The sequence below is a fragment of the Nannospalax galili genome, unplaced genomic scaffold, assembly GCF_000622305.1.
Source record: "Nannospalax galili isolate Female #2095 unplaced genomic scaffold, S.galili_v1.0 scaffold678, whole genome shotgun sequence".
Classification (NCBI taxonomy): Eukaryota; Metazoa; Chordata; class Mammalia; order Rodentia; family Spalacidae; genus Nannospalax; species Nannospalax galili.
Window position 1 is genome coordinate 173,137 of NW_008341807.1, and position 20,594 is coordinate 193,730.

The 20,594-nt window shown below is 44.3% G+C and overlaps 1 protein-coding gene across 1 annotated transcript in view; it reads right to left on the minus strand.

Annotated features, from left to right (window-relative positions):
* Echdc3 (enoyl-CoA hydratase domain containing 3) overlaps positions 1–18,971 on the minus strand; it is a 25,221-nt gene extending 6,250 nt beyond the window's left edge. Inside the window, exons 1-4 of the mRNA XM_008837312.3 lie at positions 18,653–18,971; positions 15,837–15,958; positions 9,938–10,035; positions 1,522–1,722 (exon numbers count right to left, since the gene is read on the minus strand). Coding sequence (XP_008835534.1) covers positions 1,522–1,722; positions 9,938–10,035; positions 15,837–15,958; positions 18,653–18,822 — 591 coding nt within the window. The 5' untranslated portion in view covers positions 18,823–18,971. The remainder of the gene's footprint in view (positions 1–1,521; positions 1,723–9,937; positions 10,036–15,836; positions 15,959–18,652) is intronic.
* Between the last annotated feature and the right edge of the window lie 1,623 nt (positions 18,972–20,594).

Consider the following 20,594-nt stretch of genomic DNA (forward strand, 5'->3'; position numbering starts at 1 on the left):
GATCTCCCCGGAACTTCTCCACTGCTGCTTGACTCCTTTTGGGTCTCATTTTTTGCCTTAGGCATGTAAGCAACTGCTAATTTTTGTAGCAGTTGCTAAAACATGATTCATTCTAGGAAGCAGGTCAGTGCCTCACATGTACAGTAGGATTCCTCTCCCCTTTTACAGATTTCTCACTGAGAGCAAGGATGCCCTTTCTCCTAGAGCACACACTGTTGCTTTCATCCTAAGGTAGATGGTCAGTAAATACGATTCTGTGAGGTCTCAGGAAGGAAGAACACTTTGCAATGACAATGAACTTCATTGTAGTTAGTAATGACAAGACAATACCGTGTGCAGCTGTACCTTAGGCAGATGCACATTCTATGTACAGGATATCCCTGGTCTTGAAATCTACCTTTTGTAAACCCAACACAGGAAACCAACTACTTTAAATCCTTTCTGGAACGAGGAGACTTGTCAAGAAGTAGTTAGCCAGGATTTCAAACCCTGCCTTTTGACACTGGCATTATGCCAGCACGCTATTTATTATATCCAATGGGCAACCATTTCGTGCAACAAAACTGAGCTTCAATTGCATTTTTTAAATTAGAAAAAAACTGATTTATTTATTTTAATTTTATATGTGTGTGTTTCGCCTGCAGGTAAGTGCACCAGTTTTGTGCAACAAGGAGGCCAGAAGAGAATGTCAGATCCCCTGGAACTGGAGTATGGACAGCTGTTAGCCACCATGTGGGTGTTGGGAATTGAACCTGGTCCTCTGCAAGAGCAGCCAATGCTCTTAACCATGGAACCATCTCTGCAGTCCTTCAATTGAACTTTAATTAAGATTATACCTCTCTTTTGGCCTCTGTGGGCATTATACAACATGGATGCACTTATATACATGCAGGCAAAACACTCATACATATAAAACAAAAATAAATTTTAAAAATTGAAAAAATAAGATTACAAAAAGACTATGCTTTTCTGAAATTGAAAAACATAACTAGCCATACTGAGAGACTTATAATATTGAAATGTCAAGAGTTCAGAAGTTGATGCCTGTTCTTAGATGCTACAGTTGAACAGGCAGTGAGCTTATCTCTCCAACATGGAAGGGACACCAGTGGCCTTTGGGTAGAATGTCCCGATGTAAAAGGTACTTTGTGTATGTGTACCTGTGTGTGCACATGTGTGCAAACGCCAGAGGACAACTTTAGGCACCATCATCCATATGTTTTTGTGGGAGGGGACAGGGTCTCTTATGGGCCTGGGGCTTACCAAATAGGCTAGACTGGGTGGCCAGCAAGCCCCAGGGATCCACCTGTCTGAGCCTTACCAGTGCTAGGATTATAAGCAGATGCTACTACACCTGGGTTTTTTATGTGGATTCTAGGGCTTGAACTAAGGTCCTCATGCTTGTGTGTATGACCTCATGCATGAATGTGTGACCCACGGAGCCATCTCCCCACCCCTAAAAGGTATGTCCAATCAGCCAATTCTGGAGCCTCATGAGCACTTGCAAGGAAGTTCAGTTACCTTTCTGGGCACCGCTCTCCCCAGGGCAACCGCAGGGGTGGAGCAGAAGAGCCCGATATTCACCCCAGGAGTGGCAAAAGAAGATCTCTCACTCGCCACAGCGATGTCACAGCTGGCGATGAGCTGGCAGCCAGCAGCTGTGGCCAAGCCATTGACCATGGCGATAATGGGGACAGGGTGGTTCTGAATCAGCATCATGACCTGCAGGACAAATACACCACTTCATTTCCAAGCAGAGTGAGGAGCCATGTGAGTATCTGTCACTGTGCACGGCTTTGCCTTTCCATAGCATTTTTCTTATGCATTAGTTCACCAGAATCTAGGAAGAAAAGAAGGGACGGGGAGCACAAAAACTATCAGCTTGTATTAAATCTCCACTCTGAAGCAGGCTGTGTAATTCGGTGTTTTGGAAGTCCATGAGGAAGGAACCCCATTTAACAACAAGGACCTGAAGTTGGGAGGAGTCACTCACCTAAGACCAGAGTATGAGGGTGGCGGTGGAGTCTGAGCCCAGCTCCTCAAGGTGACAGTCTCCTCTACCTGCTTCTCCAGCAACCCACTGAAGAACTGTAGGTTTTTGACACCAGGGAGCAATCAGCCCCTTTCTGATCTCACAAACCTTTCTGCTCTCCTGTGCCTGTGGGCAGCCCCTGTGTTAAAAGTCTGAAATTGGCATTTGGTGCTTCCTTGAAAAATTAAGGTGGGAAAGGGGCTTGAAGGCAATTTCCTTAGTAATTACTTCTCAAATTACCACCACGAATAGTATACTCTCTAAATTCCATTAAAGTGGGGGAGGGGGACACCCTGCTGTCATCAAAATAAGCAAAATTCCTCAAACAGTGCCCTTAGCACAGAAAGAAGAGACGAAGCCATGCTCCTGTGACCCCCACCGTCAGAAAGTACCAGAACTCTAACTTATTTTTGAAGCTTATTTTTTTCATGACACTCTAAACAGATTGTGTTGCCATGGCAACTTCGATTTCTAAATTATTGCTCTTTGAACCTTGGCAAGTTGGGAGGGAAGCTAGAAACTGCATCTGGGCTTTTCCCCAAGGCAACAGTTCAAAGAAAAACAACCTTCATAGATTTGAAGATCTTTGCCTAGGAAACTCACCTTTTATATTAATAAACACTTGATATTTGTCAGCTTGTTCCCCCCTAAAATAACCAATTATACAGTCAGGCACTACATAACCATGTTTTGGCAAGTACAGACTGCATATACAATGGTGGTCCTCTAAGACTGTGATGGCGCTAGGGAGATAACTCACTAGATAAAGTACTTGCCTCACAGGCATGAGAACCTCAGTTCAATCCCCAGAACCCACATGAAATGTCAGGTGAGGGTTGAGGATATAGCATAGAGGCAGAACACTTACCTAGTAAGCATGAGGTCTTGGTTCAATCCACAGACACCCCACCCCCACCCCTGCCAAAAAAGAAGAAAAAGAAAAAGCCCAACATGGTGGCCCATGCTTATAATCCCAGCACTGGGAAGGTAGAGACAGGAGGGTCCCTGTCTCCAATTGCTGGACAGCCAGCCTAGCCTAATCGGTGAGTTCCAGGCCAGTAAGAGATCCTTCCTCAAAAGAAGTGGATGGAGTTCTTGATGATACCTAAGTTGTCCTCTGGCATCTAGAAGTGTGTGCGTGTGCACACATGCACGTGTACGTGTTAAATAAGGTTATGATGGAAGTGAAAACTTCCTACCACCTAAGTGAGCTTGGAGTTAACCATCCTAACTCTAGTACAATGCATTATTCACGCGCTTGTGGGGATTCTGCTCTGAGCAAACCTGCTGTATTACGAGCCGTGTGAAGGCGACTGCTTACAGTTACGTACAGTGTATAATACCTGATGAGAGAAGTAAGTGACTGTGCTGCTGCTGCCTGGATTCACTATATTATATTTTGCTTCTGGAGTGCTAGGGACAGAACCCAGTACCTTTTGTATAACAGGCAGGTGCTCTACCACTGAGTCACACCCGCAGCTTCTCTTCTATTGCAGTCGAGATAAGGTCTCACTGAATTGCCCAAGCTGGGTTCAAAACTCGCTCTGTAGCCCAGAAAGGCCTTGAATTTGCAATCTTTCTGACTCAGTCACACAGATTTCGTGAATTCACACTTTAAAAATCACTACTTTAGAGTATACTCCTATTTGTTAAGAAAGTCCCCTATAAACTGTACGTTGTATTAATTGGTAGCAGTTTCATATAGCTCCTGCTTACCTCTTGTTGTATATATAGCATTGTCCTCTGAGAACAGCCACCGACGGGCTGCGTCTGCTTGCTGGATCATTGACTGTTGACATTCCCTCACAAAAGGGGTCGTGGGACCCTCATTGGAGCATCCAGACACTCCTTCCAGCTAGTGGTATGTAATTGTTCCCTAACTGCACGTGGCCTCAGGGTCTTGGGGAGGAGCCAGAGTATATAGGCTGGGGGAGACTATGGAAAGAGCTTCATCTGCATAGCCATGGGGAAGCCATCATCCATGCTGGGTGCAGACCTTCAGTGCAACTGCTCTAGGGTCACCCACGCTGCTGCCTGTAACCTATGCTCCATAAATAAGTCTAATAAGATCATTGGTTCTTCAGGGTAAATTTTAGTGGGCTTGAACTTTGATTTGTTACTGGGATCTTAGAAGAGGTTGGTAGATGTTGCTTACCGCCCCACCCACCGAGAAAATTCTCGCAACACTTGTCTAACTGCTTGTAGTGTCAACTTGTGCTTGATCAAATCTTGTACACCATCTATATGTCATGTAGCCCAGGTGTAGAACAGATATGCCATGTTTCTAGGTGTGGAACTGACTGTCCCTTCTATATGCCATGTACCCATGTGTGGAGCTGGCTGTCCCTTCTCTATACCATGTATCTAGGTATAGTGTAGGCTGCATCATCTGTGTTTCTATAAGTAGATTATGCTGCTGTGTGAATTATGAAAGCACTTCTCCATGCCTTTCTCCAATTCTATCCTCATTATTAAAGAATGCATGCCTATATATTAAAGGCATAGTAAGTCTCTTTTTTTTCCTTTGGAGAGGATGGGGCCATCTTTGGGGAATCTAGCAAATGTTAATGGCTCTCTTCCCAGAAAAATGGAGATACACACACACACACACACACACACACACACACACACACACACACAATTTCTCCTGAATAAAACTGGTTCCTGCCTTCCACAGAAAGTGATTGGGGCAGGTTACTGATGGGCCTCATTTCTTTAGTTGTGAGTGTTAGTACATTGCCCAAGATCTGAAGTTACCCATGAAAAGCCAATCTAGTGACATTGCAGTCTATGTGGCATCACATATAAAAGGTTAGAATTCTGAAAACCTAGTAGAAAAATAGTTTACACAGTGTATATTAAACATTATTAATAATGTTTATACCTTTGATCTAGGCATCCTACATCTAAGAAGTAATCTGAAAATGGTAAAAAGTTCTATAGTCAAACGTTCTCCAATCATTATTTTATATCATAGAAACTATAAATGATTCAAATGCACAAAAATAAGTAAACGGCTGCTGTGGTTTGGGAATATGTCCCCCAAAAGATCATATAGTAAAGATCTGTCCCCAGAGTGGTGTTATGAGGAGGCTATAGAACTAGCTTAGCAGATGGGGCCTTGTGGGAGATCCTTAGATCACTGGCACAGACCCTCAAAGGTTATTGTGGGCTGATCCCACCCTTCCTTTCTGGTTCCTGGCTTGTGGTGTGAGCAGTTTACTTGACCTGCAATCCTTGCTATTATCATCTGGTACTTTCAACAAGGGCTCAGAACAATGCAGCTACCAAATCTTGGCCTTGAATGTCCAGGACCATGAGCTAAATAAATGTTTTCTTTTTACACGCTAATTGCCTCATTATACCAATATGAAGGTGACAAATATAATGACTATTTAAACTAAACTATCCATTTAATAAATGCATCATTTTCAGTGAAATGAAAAATTTCAAGGGGGAAAATAGTCTGGTGGCCCAGGGCTTATAGTGTAGAAAAGAGTGAGATTTGATGCCCAGTCTGTCACTTACTCACTGCCTAACTAACCCCAGACAAGCTACCTAACCACAGTTTTCACGTCAGTAAGATGTGCATAATTCTAGCACCAACCTAACAGAACAAGACAGCTACATAAATTAATGAAAATAGAGTATGTGAAATATTTCCTGACACAAAGAAATTAGTGCTATGGCCATATAGTACAATTGCATATTATAATCACATCTACACAAGTATTCAAATAATTATGTACTTATGGAAAATTATTAAAAATGGGGGCTGGAGAGATGGTTCAGCAGTGAAGAGCACTGGCTGTTCTTGCAGAAGACCTGGGTTTGAATCCCAGCACCCACATGGTGTCTATAACTTCAATTCCATCTTCTGTCCTCCACAGGCACTGTACAACACGGATGCACTTACACACATGCAGGCAATACACTCATACACATAAAATAAAATTAATTAAAAATTGAAAAAATATTAAAAATAAATATAGCAAAATATTAACTGCAGTTTTCTCTGTATTGGCATGGTTATGGTATGGCAATCATAACTTATTTTTGTTTTTCTGAATCTTCAAAATCTTCTGTAAGGTGTATTTATTTTTAAAAAGAAAAATATTTAAAATAAATTCACAGAGCAGTTCAAAAAGACAAAAGGAAGTCAGGTAATGAGCAAGCAAGGATAATCAAACCTGTGGGAGTCAAGAGCTGACACTGCCTTTCTGATCTTCCTGAGTGTTTGAGTTCTGCCTACTCCGAAGGTGACATCCACTGATCCGCCCCAGCCTCATCTAACAGTGTTACTAACAGTTCCACACTCTTTCCTTTCCTCTCTGCATTCTTTTCTAAAGCAACACACTCTCATTTCATTGCTGGATCTCTTCAAGGAACAGGTCTCCATATCCAACTGTCAACAAGACGGAAGAAGACACAAGCGGAGTCTCTAGTGTAAGCCAAAGTCATTTTAGCTCTTCCACAGCTGAGCTCTTCTCATCCTGACTCGGTGTGCCCTTCTCTTGATTTGTGAGTAACTGACCATCAGGTAGTACCTGTGGTCTATAACAAATGTGCTCTAGTCTGGAGAGGCCAAGCTAATGTAGAGACTTCCAATTTTTTTTCTAGAATCAAATTTTCTTGTGCATAAACAATGAAGTATCTAGCTCATTCTTTTCTGTTCTGTTTGCTGGTTCTACTTGGAAATTAAAATTTTGTACAAGTTCTTGGTGCTCATATTTATCCAAGAATGAATGTTAAAGAAATCAGCACTTGGGGCTGGAGAGGTGGCTCAATAGTTAAGAGCATGTACAGCTCTTTCAGAGGACCTAAGTTTGGTTCTCAGCACACATAGTAGGTGGATCACAACTGCCTGTAAGCTCCAGCTCCAAGGGGATCTTGTGCCCTCTCTGGCCTCCATGGGTAACTGCGCTCATGTGTGCATGCTCACACACAGACACACAAACATACACATAATTTAAATTAATAAAAATAAATCTTAAGGAGCTGGAGAGATGGCTCAGAAGCTAAGAACACTGACTATTCTTGCAGGAGACCCGGGTTCGAATCCCAGCACCCACATGGCATCTAACAACTGTCCGTAACTCCAGTTCCTGGGGATCCAAAAGACTCTTCTGTCCTCTGCAGGCACTGCTTGACATGGTGCACTTACCTACATGCAGGCAATACACGCATACACAAAATTAAAAAAAAATAGATAAAATATTTTTTTAAATCTTAAAAAAAGAAAGTACTCTTGCATTCTTTTAGGACTAAGTATTTTACTTTTAGGACTAAGTACTATTTATACACTGAGTCTTTCGGTGAGTCAGAGGCATTCAAGAGTTAGAAGGGCCTCCAAACCTGGCCTTTGTCAAGCTCCATGCTGCCCATCTTTTCAGATCTCAGTTCATCCAGATATCACAGCAAAGCGACAAAGGCAGACTCCTGGGGAGGTTATAGGGCCCTACTAGTTCTTTTAGATACTTTTCTGTTTTAGCTAAACATAATGGGTACCAGTAGAAAAATGATTTTTTTCAGTATGGTGAATTGAACCCAGCACCCTGTGCATGCTAGGCAAGAGTTCTACTACTGGGCTACTACCTAGTGTGAAAATGATTTTGGAAGTACCAAACCCCCGCAGGCCAAAGAACAGAATACTGTGCAAACATCATTAATGTAGGAAACAAAAGAACTAAATCTTTTGTTTGTTTTGCTAGGTGTGTGGTGCACCTAATAATCAGAGCGCTAGTAGGCGGAGGTGAGCGATCAGGAGTTCAAGACCAGCCTTGGCTCTATAATGAGTTTAAGGCCAGCATGGGCTACATGAGACCTTGTTCAAAATAAAAAGTCTAAGTCTTAGCTCTAGCTTGTTTCCATCTCCTCATAAAGCAGTAAATGAATCACTTTTCCTGTTTGTCCTTCCATGAAATGACCAAATTAGCGAATGAAAAACTAGGCTAAGTAATCTTCGGGTCAGGTAATGAGTTATTGAATTCTAGTCATTGCCCAAGTGCATTTCCAGCTTACGTTTCTCAAGAAACATGTTAATGTCCTCCTGTTTTCCCTAGTATCATGATGTAGCATCCTTAAAGTAGATGCTCAATAAATGCTCATTAAATGAACAATGTGTTACTTAAAATTGGATTCAATGTAAACTTTTTATTATTTAGGGGTTAGTTTAACGTATTTATAAGGCAACCAAAACTTTTGTGTCTCTTCTGTGGTTATTTGCAATTTTTCTCCTTAATACGATAAATGGGGCAGAAAAGTAAAACTGGAGAGGTTAATTCTTTTCCTTGGTGATAGAAACTATAAGGCTGGCAAAAATGTAAAAAACATTATAATTTTCTCTGTGAATGTTCTCTCTTTTCCACTAACTGGGGTTTTTATTTTAAACATTTGTGTATATGTGTTCGATTCAGGGGATGTGATTGTAAGTGCCTCTCTGTGTGTGTGTGTGTGTGTGTGTGTGTGTGTGTGTGTGTGTGTGTGTGTGTGCCAGAGTATCTTATACACTGAGTATCTTCCTCAGTCATTCTCCACCTTAATTTTTGAGACAGGGTCCCTCACTGAACCTAAAGCTCACCAATTCAGCTAAGATGGCTTGTCAGCAAGATCCAGGGATTCTCCTGTCTCTGCTTCCCCAGCACTGGATTACAGGTGTGTGCTGCCATGCCTGGCTTTTTTTTTTTTTAATGTGGGTGCTAGATATCCAAACTCAGGTCCTCATACTTTACTGATTGAGTCATCTTCCCAGGCCAGTTTAAACATTTAAAAAAATTAATAATCTGGGCCAGGCATGGTGGCACACTCCTTTAATCACCCCCCCACTTGGGAGGCAGAGACAGGAAGATCTCTGTGAGATAAAGGCCAACCTGGTCTATATGGTGAGTTTCAGGCGTGCTGGGACTACATGGAGACCTTGTCTCAAAAAGACCAAAATAATAATAATAATAATAATAATAATAATAATAATCGGGGGCTGGAGAGATGGCTTAGTGGTTAAGGGCAATTCTTGCTCTTCCAGAGGATCCAAGCTCAGTTCCCAGCACCCATATGGCAGCTCATAACCATTCTAACTCTAGTTCAAGGGGATCTGATGCCCTCTTCTGGCTTCTGTGGGTGTTGCTTAACATGGGTACACTTACATACATACAGGCAAAACACTCATATACGTAAAATAAAAAAAAACTTAATTATAATCTTAAATTCTTTTTTAAAAGATGTGTATCCTCAGCTTTTATTACTCAAAACCTGTGCACCAAAGCAACCCCCCCCCGCCCCGCCCAACCCGGAGATGGCAACTCTGGGTGCACTGTGTGTTTTATAGCCTCTGTCATGTAAAGTTAGAAGCAAATCAGTTACTTATTTTTCCTTTTTTCTGTGTGTGTGTGTGTGTGTGTGTGTGTGTGTGTGTGTTATGCATGTGTGCATGCCAATGTTAACCTGCACAGAGACCAGAGGAGGAAATTCAGTGTCCTGCTCTATCACTATTGTGTTCCCTTGAGACAAGAGTCTCTCACAGAGTCCAGCGCTCATTGATTTTTGAATCCAGAGCTCCCTGTTTTTTGGCTGTCCTGGCAGTCACTGAGCTCTGATATCTTCTTGTCTCTGCACCCTCCTCCCCAAGTGCTGGGGTTGTAGATGTGTGCAGCCACACCCAACTTTTCACACGAATGCTGGGAACTCAGGTCTTCATGCTTGTACAGCAAATGCTCTTACTATCTCCCAGAGCCCATAATCACATCTTAAAAGTCGAAGTTAAATAAGGAATCACCAGTGACCACAGAGATCCCACTACCGCCATAGTGGGTAGGCCCCGTAGACAAAACCTTATCTGGAAACTTGAAGGCTGGCTCAATATTTAATATAGTGATTATTTTCATGCAATGGGACTGTTCTCTGGCTTACCTCAGAGCAGGTTTGAAATACTTCAGTGTGATAATCATGGCCTTGTTCACCAGTCAGCTCCTTCAAATCATGCCCAGAAGAAAATACAGGGCCCTCACCTGTGAGTTTCCAGTTGAGAGAAGAAAAAGAAGTCAGCAGTTAACTTATCTACTGAATAGCTTCAGTGACCAATCACTGGTGGACAGTCTATGCTGGACCCCCAGAGAAAGGTTACAGCCTGATTTTGATATGAGTAATTCAGTTGACTTGAAAAGCGACATTCAGAATATTGTGATGGAAAAGCAAGGTGAGGCCTCTGTCTCCTGAGGTTCCTACTGGAAACCAATGGCAATATGCAGTTATAAAAGACAACTCATGGCCAAGGCAAGGTGCTCTCACAGAACTCTCTTTGGTTTCATGCTTGTTTTCAAATTTAATCTGGTCTAAGTATTTCCACTCCTGCAGGTCCTCTGAAATCCACCATGCCTTAAGCAATGCCCCTGTCATTTGGTGTAGGTCAGAGTATGAACAGAACATGGGAACCACCTGGCTCAAGCTTTTAATTTTACAGAGAGCTGACGATGTGGCCTCTATCAACACCCTTAACAACAAAAATGTCACTGCACTGATAAGTTGAGAATATTTTCTCCTAATTCCCTTTTGACAGGCAATATTATCCTGTTTTTATAAGTGAGAAAATGGTGTCGTTCAGGGCTTTGCAGCTTCTGCGGCATCCAGGTTATGCCTCATGTCCTTCTGCAAGCTGCTATTTTGAATGTATTTTTCTTCCACCATATAAAACAGTTGAAAATTTCTGTTTGGCCATTGCTAATAAGGTAAATCTGCATATCTGGAAACACTGACCCTTAACCAAACAAAGTATCAGGAGCATTACCTCTTGTATTTTTCAGGGGGTGCTTGAAGATGCTGATAGGACTATGATCCACAGTGCCCTATGAAATGATAATCCTATAAAATTCTTATTGGAAAAAGAAAGGGAAGGGATGGGCAAAATAGGATGCACCTTTTTTTGTTTTGTTTTTTAAATATTTTATTTATTATTTTTATTTTATGTGTATGAGCGTTGTGCTTGCATGTATGTAAGTGCACCATGTCCTGCAATGCCTGTGGAGGACAAAAGAGGCTGTTGGATCCCCTGGAACTGGAGTTACGGACAGTTGTTAGCTGCCATGTGGGTGCTGGGATTCGAACCCGGGTCTTCTGCAAGAACAGTGTTCTTAACCACTGAGCCATCTCTCCACCCACTTTTTTTTTTTTTGAGACAGGGTCTCCCTGTACCCCCAGCTGGCCTGGAACTTGCTATGTAGATGTAGATCATGGTGACCTCGCTTTCACAGAGATTTGCCTGCCTCTGTCTCCCAAGTGCTGGGATTAAAGGCACCACCACACCTGGCGTTGCTTCTTTTTTTTAGGACACACTTTTTGACATCATTAAAGATTGTGTGGTGGTTTGATTGCTAATTTCCTACACTGGCTCCAAGCATTTGGACATTTTGTCCTTTGTTGGTAGTGCTGTTTTGGGAAACTTTAGGAGGTGTGGCCATGCTGGAGGAAGGACATCACTGGGGATGAGCTTTGAGACTTCATAAGCCTTGCCAGATTGCCATTCACCTTCTGCTTCCTGTGCCTCTTGGAGATGCAAGCACCTGGCTTTCTGCTCTGGCCACTTTTGCTGCCATGCCTCCCCTGCAGTGATATCCTCTTACCCCTCTGGGACTGTAAGCAAAATAAACTCTTCCTTCTCTAAGTTCCCTTGGTGTCTTATCACAGCAACAGAAAAGTAACTAACACAGAAGTTGGTACCAGGAGAGTGTGGTGCTGCTATGAAGAACCTGACCATGTGGGTTTTTGGAGAAACATGGACAACTTTGGAAGTTTGGACTAGAAAAGCAGTTGATTGCTGTAAGCAGAGCTTAATAGGATATTCTCATAGGAGCCTGGAAAAAGGTAGTTTGAGATCAAAGTAGTTCCAGAGGAAAATAAGCAACTGGGAAGTGTTGGAAAGCATCTGACTGCTGTCTGCCCAAGCCTAAGAGCGTGCCTAAGGCTAAATTGAAAAGTAATGGACTAATTTCTTGGGTGGAGGAAATTTTTTATTAAATTTTTGTGTATTTCACACAGAAAGTCATCTTTATACTCCCTTCCTCTTTGGCACCATCCCATAGCCCCCAACTGGAGTTTATACATTCTGTCATTTGTGTTAAGGCCTAGCATGTAAAGTTAGTGTCCCCAGATGTCCCTCAGTGCAAGTTCATCTACTGGGATCTAGTCAGCCTACCTAGAGTCTCTCCCTTTGAGAAGATCAGCTCTTCCTCACCCAGCAGTCATCAGCTGCCAATAATTCTTCAACTAAGATTGGGGTCTGCTGCTCATTTCCAGTTCTATGCTGGGCTTTGTCTGCTTAGATTTGCATGGGTCTTGTGCACGCTGACACCACTGCTGTAAGTTCACATGAGAAGACTTCCAGGAGCCTGTAGGACTATTTCCGCATGGTCCTGCACCTCCACCCTGGCTCTTAAAATCTTTCCACTCCCTCTTCCATATTGGTCCCTGAGCCCTGGATTTTGACATAGCGGACCCATATTCTGCAGACTCTCATTCTTTGTGTTTTGGACATTTGTGACCTTTTGCTTTCCTGTTGCATGAGGGAGCTTCGTTGATGAGAACTGAAAGATGTATTAGTGTTCTCCTCATACCTTGTTCTATGTTCTGTGAGCCTTAGGTGTAGCGTGATGGAGGAAATTTAAAGACAGCCTAATGTAGAAATGGTGGCAAGGCTATTAATGGTGAATATGTGCAGATCTACAGTGAAAAAGAACAAGTGTGGCAGAAAGGAATGCAAAATGTATGGTTTGGAGAGAAAAAGAGCACTAGGAAGCTTAATACTGTTGGAGCCAAGGCATGTGCTGAAGGAGAGGTTCTCTCTCTCTCTCTCTCTTTTTTTTTTTTTTTGGTTTTTTTGAGACAGGGTCTCCCTGTAGCCCCAGCTGACCTGGAACTCACTATGTAGGCCAGGTTGGCCTTGAACTCACAGAGATCTGCCTGAGGAGAGGCTCTCTTTGATAAGGAGATTAGAGTAAGGAGAGGCTTAGAGATTTGCTCTTAAACTATGGAAAGAGTACCTTCAGGGCAAGACCACACCCAGCTAAATCTCCTACTTGTGAAAGAAAAAAGCCTAAGGACTTTTCTCCTAGAAAGCTGCAACCCACAAAGCCTACTGGTAATGTGGATGAAGCAGGCAGGGTCCACCCCAACTGTCAGTCAAACTTGGCAGTGTTGTTTACATGGCTTTAGAGGCATGAAAGGTGTAAGTGAAGCGGTGATCAGTTCTTCTTCCAAGGTCTTGGAGAACCACCCAGGCCAGGCACTGTGCAGCAGGGGTTTCCCTGATAAAGAAGGCCCTGACAGGTCACTGTGAAGTTAAGAAGGTGAAGCCTGGTTGGCAGTGGAGACTCCAAAAAGATGTTGGAGATGCTAGATCCATGAGACATCTGCTAAGGAGAGTTGCATACAGGAAGTAGTACCAGCCTAAGACAGAAATGTGTGTTGCATGCAGCAAACTTGGATGAGCCATCTAAGGCCTTTGGAAGTGAAGTCCAGAAGTCAGACGTGGAGCTACTAGATTTAGTGTTTTTCCCTGGTGGTCTTGTTTTGATCTGGTATTTTCTCACTATGTCCCCATTCCTCTCTTTTGGAAGGAAAATGTGTAGTCGGTTCCATTGTATGTTGAAAGTATATAATTTGTCTTTCGGTTTTATAGGCCTTATAGTTAAGAGATTGCCTTGAGTCACAGAAGACATTTTGGACTTTGGACCTTTTAAATCGTATTAAGACTGGTGAAGACTATGGGGCTTTTGAAGGTGGAAAGTGTATTTTTCATTTTTTATAATCAAGAGCCCATGGGGGCCAGGGAGTGGAATGTGGTGGTTTGAATGAGAATGCCCCCATAGGCTCCAAGCATTTGGTCATTTTGTCCCTAGTTACTGGTGCTGCTTTGGGAAACTTTAGGAGGTATGGCCATGATGGAGGAAATCATGTCAATGGGGCTGGCTTTGAAAGTTCTTAAGCTCTGCCAGATTTCCAGTCCCCCTCTGTGTCCTGTGCCTACTTAAAGATGCGAGTACCTGGCTTTCTGCTCTGGCCACCTTTGTTACCATGCCTCCATGCAATGGACTCTAACCCTCTGGAAGCATAAACAAAATAAACTCTTCCTTCTATAAGTTGCCTGGGTCATGGTGTCTTATTACAGCAACAGAAAAGTAACTAATACAGATGATATGGCAAGGTTTGGTAAATAGAAAACACAAACCAATCAAATGCTCCAATAGCTCAGATCCTAGCTGATTGTGACTTATCAAGGGGATTAAATGATTAAATCCGTCTTCTAGAGTCTGTGAAGAAACTGATTCTCTGATTTGATTTTTTTTTTAATTTAATTTTGTTTTTTTTTTTTGTGGTTCTAAAACCACAGGATTTCAGGAGTGTGTGTACTAGCAAGTACTCTACCACTGAGTTGTATCCTGTGCTGGATAGCTTTAGTGTCAACTTGACACATCTGGGTTGAGGGAGCCTCAATCGGGGAATTGCCTCTATTGGACTGGCCTGTGGCCATGTCTGAAGGGCATCTTCTTGATGAGTGATGTGGGAGGGCCCAGCCCACTGTGGGTGGTGCCACCCCTGGGCAGGTGGGCCTGTGCTACATAAGAAAGCAGGCTGAGCAGGGGCCAAGGGAGCAAGCCAGTAAGCAGCATTCCTCTATGGCCTGTGCTCCAGCTCCTGTCTCCAGGTTCCTGCCCTGAGTTCCTGCCTTGGGCCCCCTGATGAATTGTGCCTGGGAGTTGTAAGATAAATAAACCCTTTCCTCCCCAAATTGGTAGTGGTCAGAGTGTTTTGTCACAGCAATGAAGAAATAAACTAAGACACATCCCAACTCTGATTCTGTCTGTGTAGTCATGTGTGGGGGTGCATGTGTGTATATGAGTACACATGTGAACATATGTATACATGCATGTGGAGGTCAGATAACAACTTTAGGTGTTGTTGTTCAGGTAAGTTTCACTTTTTGTTAGAGACAGAGTCTCTCATTGGCTTGAAACTTCATCAACTAGGCTAGGTTCACAGGCTAGGGAGCTCTAGGAATCTACCTGTCTCTGCTTCTCATATCACCATTGCTGGATGCAGCACCACGCCTGGCTTTTAACATGGATTCTGGGGCTCGAGCTCAGGTCCTTATGCTTGCAAGACTACGTTTGCTTGCAAGACTATACTGATTGGGCTATCTACCCAGCTGAGGTGGTTTGAATAAGCATCTCCCATAGGCTCCAAGTATCTGGACACTTGATCAGTTCATGGCACGGTTTAGAGTCATGGAACCTTTAGGAGCTGTGGCCACACTGGAAGAAGTATGTCACCAGGGGTTAAAAGCCAGGTCCTACTTCCAGCTCTCTTTCTCTGCTTCTTGTGCCTGCTTGAAGACGTTAGGCTCCACTTTCTTTCTCTGCTGCCATACCTCCTCACATGATGGAGTCCGACCCCTCTGGACCTATGAGGCAAACAAACTCCTCCTTCTATAAGTTGCCTTGGTTACGGTATTTTGTCACAGCAATGGAAAAGTAACTAATACACCAGTCTCCTGAAAATTCTCTGTGTTTGATGAGAAGACCTGGTATTAGGAAAGTAAAGTGATATTTAGTATCTAACAAAAAGACATGATTCCAGTGAGCAGGATTCTTTGCTACAATTCCGACAGTTAACAAGCCCCCCAGCTACACAAAAGTTTTAGATGTTCTTCAAAGGAGGTCAAAGTTAAGGAAGGAAGGAAAATTGCAGTTAACTGACAAATTTTGAGAAAGCTTCTCTGGGCACCATGGAACACTCATGACAGACTTTAGAGAAATACCTGAAATTATAATGACTTTCAGGTCCTTGCTTTCAGCTTCATGAAGAATGTCACTTCGGAGGGATTTCAGCATGGCCAGTGACAGCGCATTCCGCTTCTTGGGATTGCTCAAGACAATATTCCTGTGAAAAACATTTGATAATCCCTGGGTCATGTACCAGTCAAAACAAGCGAGGACCCCTGCAATTCCCTTCTAATTTAGAAGCAATTTTAAAACCCAAGAATAGAGAACTGCCAGGGCTTAGTGCCAATTTAGAGGGTCCGTTGGCATTCTGGAGTGACAGCTGAGTCAAAATAAGCGGAAAGATGACCTGGAAGGCAGTCTAGTCTTTTCTCTCTGGTCCCTTGATTTGTTTCTGCTTCTCCCTCCCCACATGTTCTGTCAGAGACACGACTGTCACCTCCACAGAAAGGGCAAGTCACAGCAGTCCCCCAATCATCTCTGTCTATAGAGGATGTGAGTTTCGGATGACAGCAGCAGGGCCAAGCAGATCTGACAAGTGGCCGACCTGCAACTTTGGAATGAGGGCAGGAAAGGAGCCAAGAATGAAAATACCACCCCCCAATCTCCTCCCACCCACCCCAAAGAAAAGGTAGCTGACTGACACACAGCTGCCAGCATGTACATATAATGGCATTTTTAATGTCTTCTAGTGGCGCCCTGCAATTCTGCAGGATAATTTGCACAGTCCAAGAACAGATGATGTATGAAGAACAGAAGGGCAAAACCACACAATAAGGCATATCATCTCACAAATAGCTGGCAACCAAAGGGCCTGTTCGCTGTTTCAAAGTCTCCCACACTCTGAGCAAAACAACCTGTATTGTCATCTGACGGCCTGACACAGAAATGTCTTATTTTTGCTGTCGTAAAAAATGGGCATTGAACCAAACAGCAGATTCTTGTTATATACTTTATATTTCCCATCAGTCCCCACCCACTCACATTCTCTGCTTTTCCTCATTCTCTTCTGTATCTGACATTCCTAGTGCTACACGGCCAATTTGGGTCCTCTGTAAATAGCACCCAGAAGGTTTGCTTTTTAACAACTTTGATGGCTGAGTTTATTTCAGCACAATGAGAGTAATCATTCTCTTTGGGATACCATTTCAGTTTCACTGCAGTTTTCAGGTAGCTGTGGTCTTGTTTTGTTTTTCATAAACATTCTCTCCTAAGTACAGAAATTACTTGCAGCTGATCTGTGGATACTTAGAAACCTGTGTTTCGGGGAGTGTGAAAGGCCTATAACCTTTCAACAGAATAACGAATATGACAAAAAAAGCTGTCATCCCTGAGGCTGGGAAAATGGCTCAGGTAGTAAAGTGCTTGCTGTGTAAGTGTGAGGACCTGAGTTTGATCCCCAGAACCCGCATTTCTGAAAAAGCTGGGAACTGTGGCATGTACTTGAAATCCTAGCCCTGGGGAGGCTGCAAAAGGTCAATTCCCAGAGCTTGCTGGCCACTCGGCTTAGCCTACTTGGTAAGCTGCAGGCCAGTGAGAGGTCCCTGTCTGAAAAAATGTAGAAGGCACCTGAGGAATGACACATGAGGTTGTTCTCTGGTCTAAACACACACACACACACACACACACACACACACAAGCTGCCACCTCCACTGTTGACATCTGCTTAAATTAAATTCTAAGGCTATACACAAAATTGCACAAAAAGTTTTCAGTCCAAATGGGTTTATTCTGTGGCAGCATCTGTTTCAATGTATGTTCCGTGAATCCTGCACTCATCACACACTGTCAGAGTTCTCACTCATTGAGTTCACTTTGTGACTTCAGGTGCAGATTTCTAGTCCCACCACTGTACTGAAATCCTCCTCCTTGGTCATCTTCTAAATGCTAGGACCAGATCCACTGGCCGCCTGCATCACTCTCCGGTTGTGGAAACACAATTTTTATCTAATCTCTTCTTGACGAGTTTTGTGGGCTCCTAGCTTCTGGGAGGAGACCTTCAGAGTTCCATCCTTTGCCCTCTTTCTCTATACCCACTTCCCGGGCAACTTCACCAGTGGCCTTGACATCAACTGTTCCCTCTGTGCTGACATTGCTCAGTCATTAGCCCTCGTTCAAGCCTCTCTCCATAGTTCTGAATCTGTTTGTTCACTGTTATGGCCACTAGGCTGCTCTGAGGGGTGACTTGGGCCATCTTCCTCTTTCAACTCACCCCTCACCTCTGGTTCTCTGCTCCAGAGTCTTGAGTGAGGATTTAAAAAGCCAAACGAGGTCTTGGGTAGGGCTACTTGTTTGTGTGAGAGAATACACACTTAAATGGCTTGATCTGTAACTCTTAAACATGGAAACATGACTTGCCCTTGACAGGCAAATGGTCAGGCTTACATTACTGTAACATAGTCCAAACTGTGCACTGATACAGCTTTAAGACTTTTCGGTTTGTTTTGCAAAAGGGCAGAGCTCACCGTGGTGTGCCCTTTATCCTACCCTGACCCGCTGCACTTTAGATGCAGCTCAGCTAAGCATGTTCGTTATAACCCTGGAGCCTGCCCAAGGTGCCTCGATCTCTCTTGTGATGGGCTTTCTAAGCTGAGCCATGAGGGTTGAGGTGGAGCAATGGGCCATCCCAGGCGGTTCCACTCAACAACCTCGTGTGTACGACGTGCTGCTGTGTCCAGGGAAGGGACACCTGCACACTCAGTACGCTGGGATTCCTCCACCCAAGAGATGAAACCAACCAGACTGGTAGTGACGGATAACTGGGGGCTCAGCGCGGCCAGGCCTGAGGCTTCCTCTGTTTATCCAGAGTTCTGGCGCCCAACCCCCGCAGAGCCCTCGCACTGTTGGCGCTGACCTGATTCCGTCCCGCTGCCGCGTGCTGGTGGGCCGGGGCTCCGACTCCAGCCGCGCGGTCCCCGCCGCCCCAGGGCTGCAGAAGCCTGCGGAGCGAGGGGCCCACGGGCCACGCCGGAGCCAGGTGGGTCCCTTCGCCCGAAAGGCCCGCAGGCCTGCGACCGCGGCCATTGCAGCCAGAGACCAGCGAGGTCCGGAGGTCCGCCGCTCACAGGCTCCGTGCGCTGAGGACACCCGGGCAAGGCCAGCCAGGCAGCCGGGACAGCGCCGGGCCTCGAGCAAGAACCGGCCGCTAGGCCTCGCGAGGATTCCCCTTCCGGGCCCCCGCCCCGCCCCGCCCCGCCCCGAGAAGGACTCCGACTTGAAACTCAAGCCAGTTCCTGAGCTTTGTTTGATTTAGACAGACTTTCACGGTCTGTTGAAAGGAGGAGAGAACTGGGTTGACTGGGGGTTTTGTACTGACACCAGGAATGTGCCTAATGTTGCAAAACGGGTCATCAGGATGTGAATGGCAGTCGCTATGTCACACATTGCCACGTCCACGCCTCCCACAGGAAACGCTCCCAGGCCTCGTGGGGATCACAGATGACAACTGAGGTGTCGCCTACTGAGACTTGAATGCTTTGTGTCTTCTCGTGGAGACCCATAGGACCCTGATTTATAGCTTGGGTTTCCCTCATGTACCTGGGGCAGACCAGGCATCCTTTTCAGGACCCCAGTGACTGGTTGAGCACACGCCCTGCAGTGGAAAGGTTTAAGAAGGGGGAGACTACATGCCTTGTTATTTGGTAGTTCTTGCAAATGTAGATATTTGTGGGAGACATAGCTCTCAGGATTTAACTGTTTCTAGAGTTTGTGATGCTATCCCCAGAACTCTGCACCCTTTCCCACAGGGTTTTGCAAGGATAATAGTATGCAAAGTGCATTCATTAAAGCTCAGGAAGTAAACAAAATTTATGAGTCTGAGAAAGCTCCTGAAACTTTACAAGATCCACAAGGCTCCTCCCTAAGTTTTTAAAAGTAGTAAATTGTTGTGGAGCAGAGACTCACCCATAGGCTGATCTTCCTGCAAGGCGTGCAGGGGGCTCCAGGGATGCAGATTTCTGTGAGTCTTCACCTGAGCTGGAGTGGGCTTTTCTTCAGTGATGCAGCTACCTTTGAATCATCCATAGCCCTGCAAATAAGTGCTCACTTACACTCCTGTAAGTAACCCCAATAAAGGTCTGCTTCACTAACCTACACTTGAGTAGAGTCATTTCTTGGTCTGTCAATGTCTTGTTCATATCTTCCCTAGAAAAAAGTTGCACAATAGGGTTTTAAATGAAAGAAGCCCTCTTTAATTTTCAGTTTCATAACAGGGAAAAATATTATACAAGACAATATTTTTAAATACCATTTAAGATCACCTCCCACCACTGCCTCCATCCCTCCATTCTCTTGATTTTTTGCTCTCTCCAGGAAGCTGTATTATTCCTGACTGCCTTGAAGCAACATAGGATCCAGCAGAATTCAAGAGTCCTGGCCGGGGTAATTCTTGGCTTCTGAGTTTTTAAAGCTCACTACTCAGGTGTAGCAGAACATAAAGCTGGCCTTGCCTTCCTAAACCAAACAAATTGTGGAGGTTTGAGATAGTCTCCTTCATTCAGGTGGCAACACACCCCCATCCCCAGTGCCAAGCAGAGTACCAGGGGGTGAGTGGCAGAGAGAACTGCCTCCAGTAAGTGCAGTGTGGCTCAGAACAAGGCTTTCAGCCTAAGCCAGGTTAAGAGTTGTAGCAGGTCAAGCAGGACTTGTAGGAAAAGGAAGAGGAGAGTAACTGTTGTGGGGAGTTGTAAGGAAAGCCAGCTAAGGTCCTGGAGGAAAATGGAAGTAGCTAGAAGCTGCAGCTAGGAGAGAGGCAATCTCAGACTCCCCTAACCCCAGCAGAACCTCAGAGAAATGAG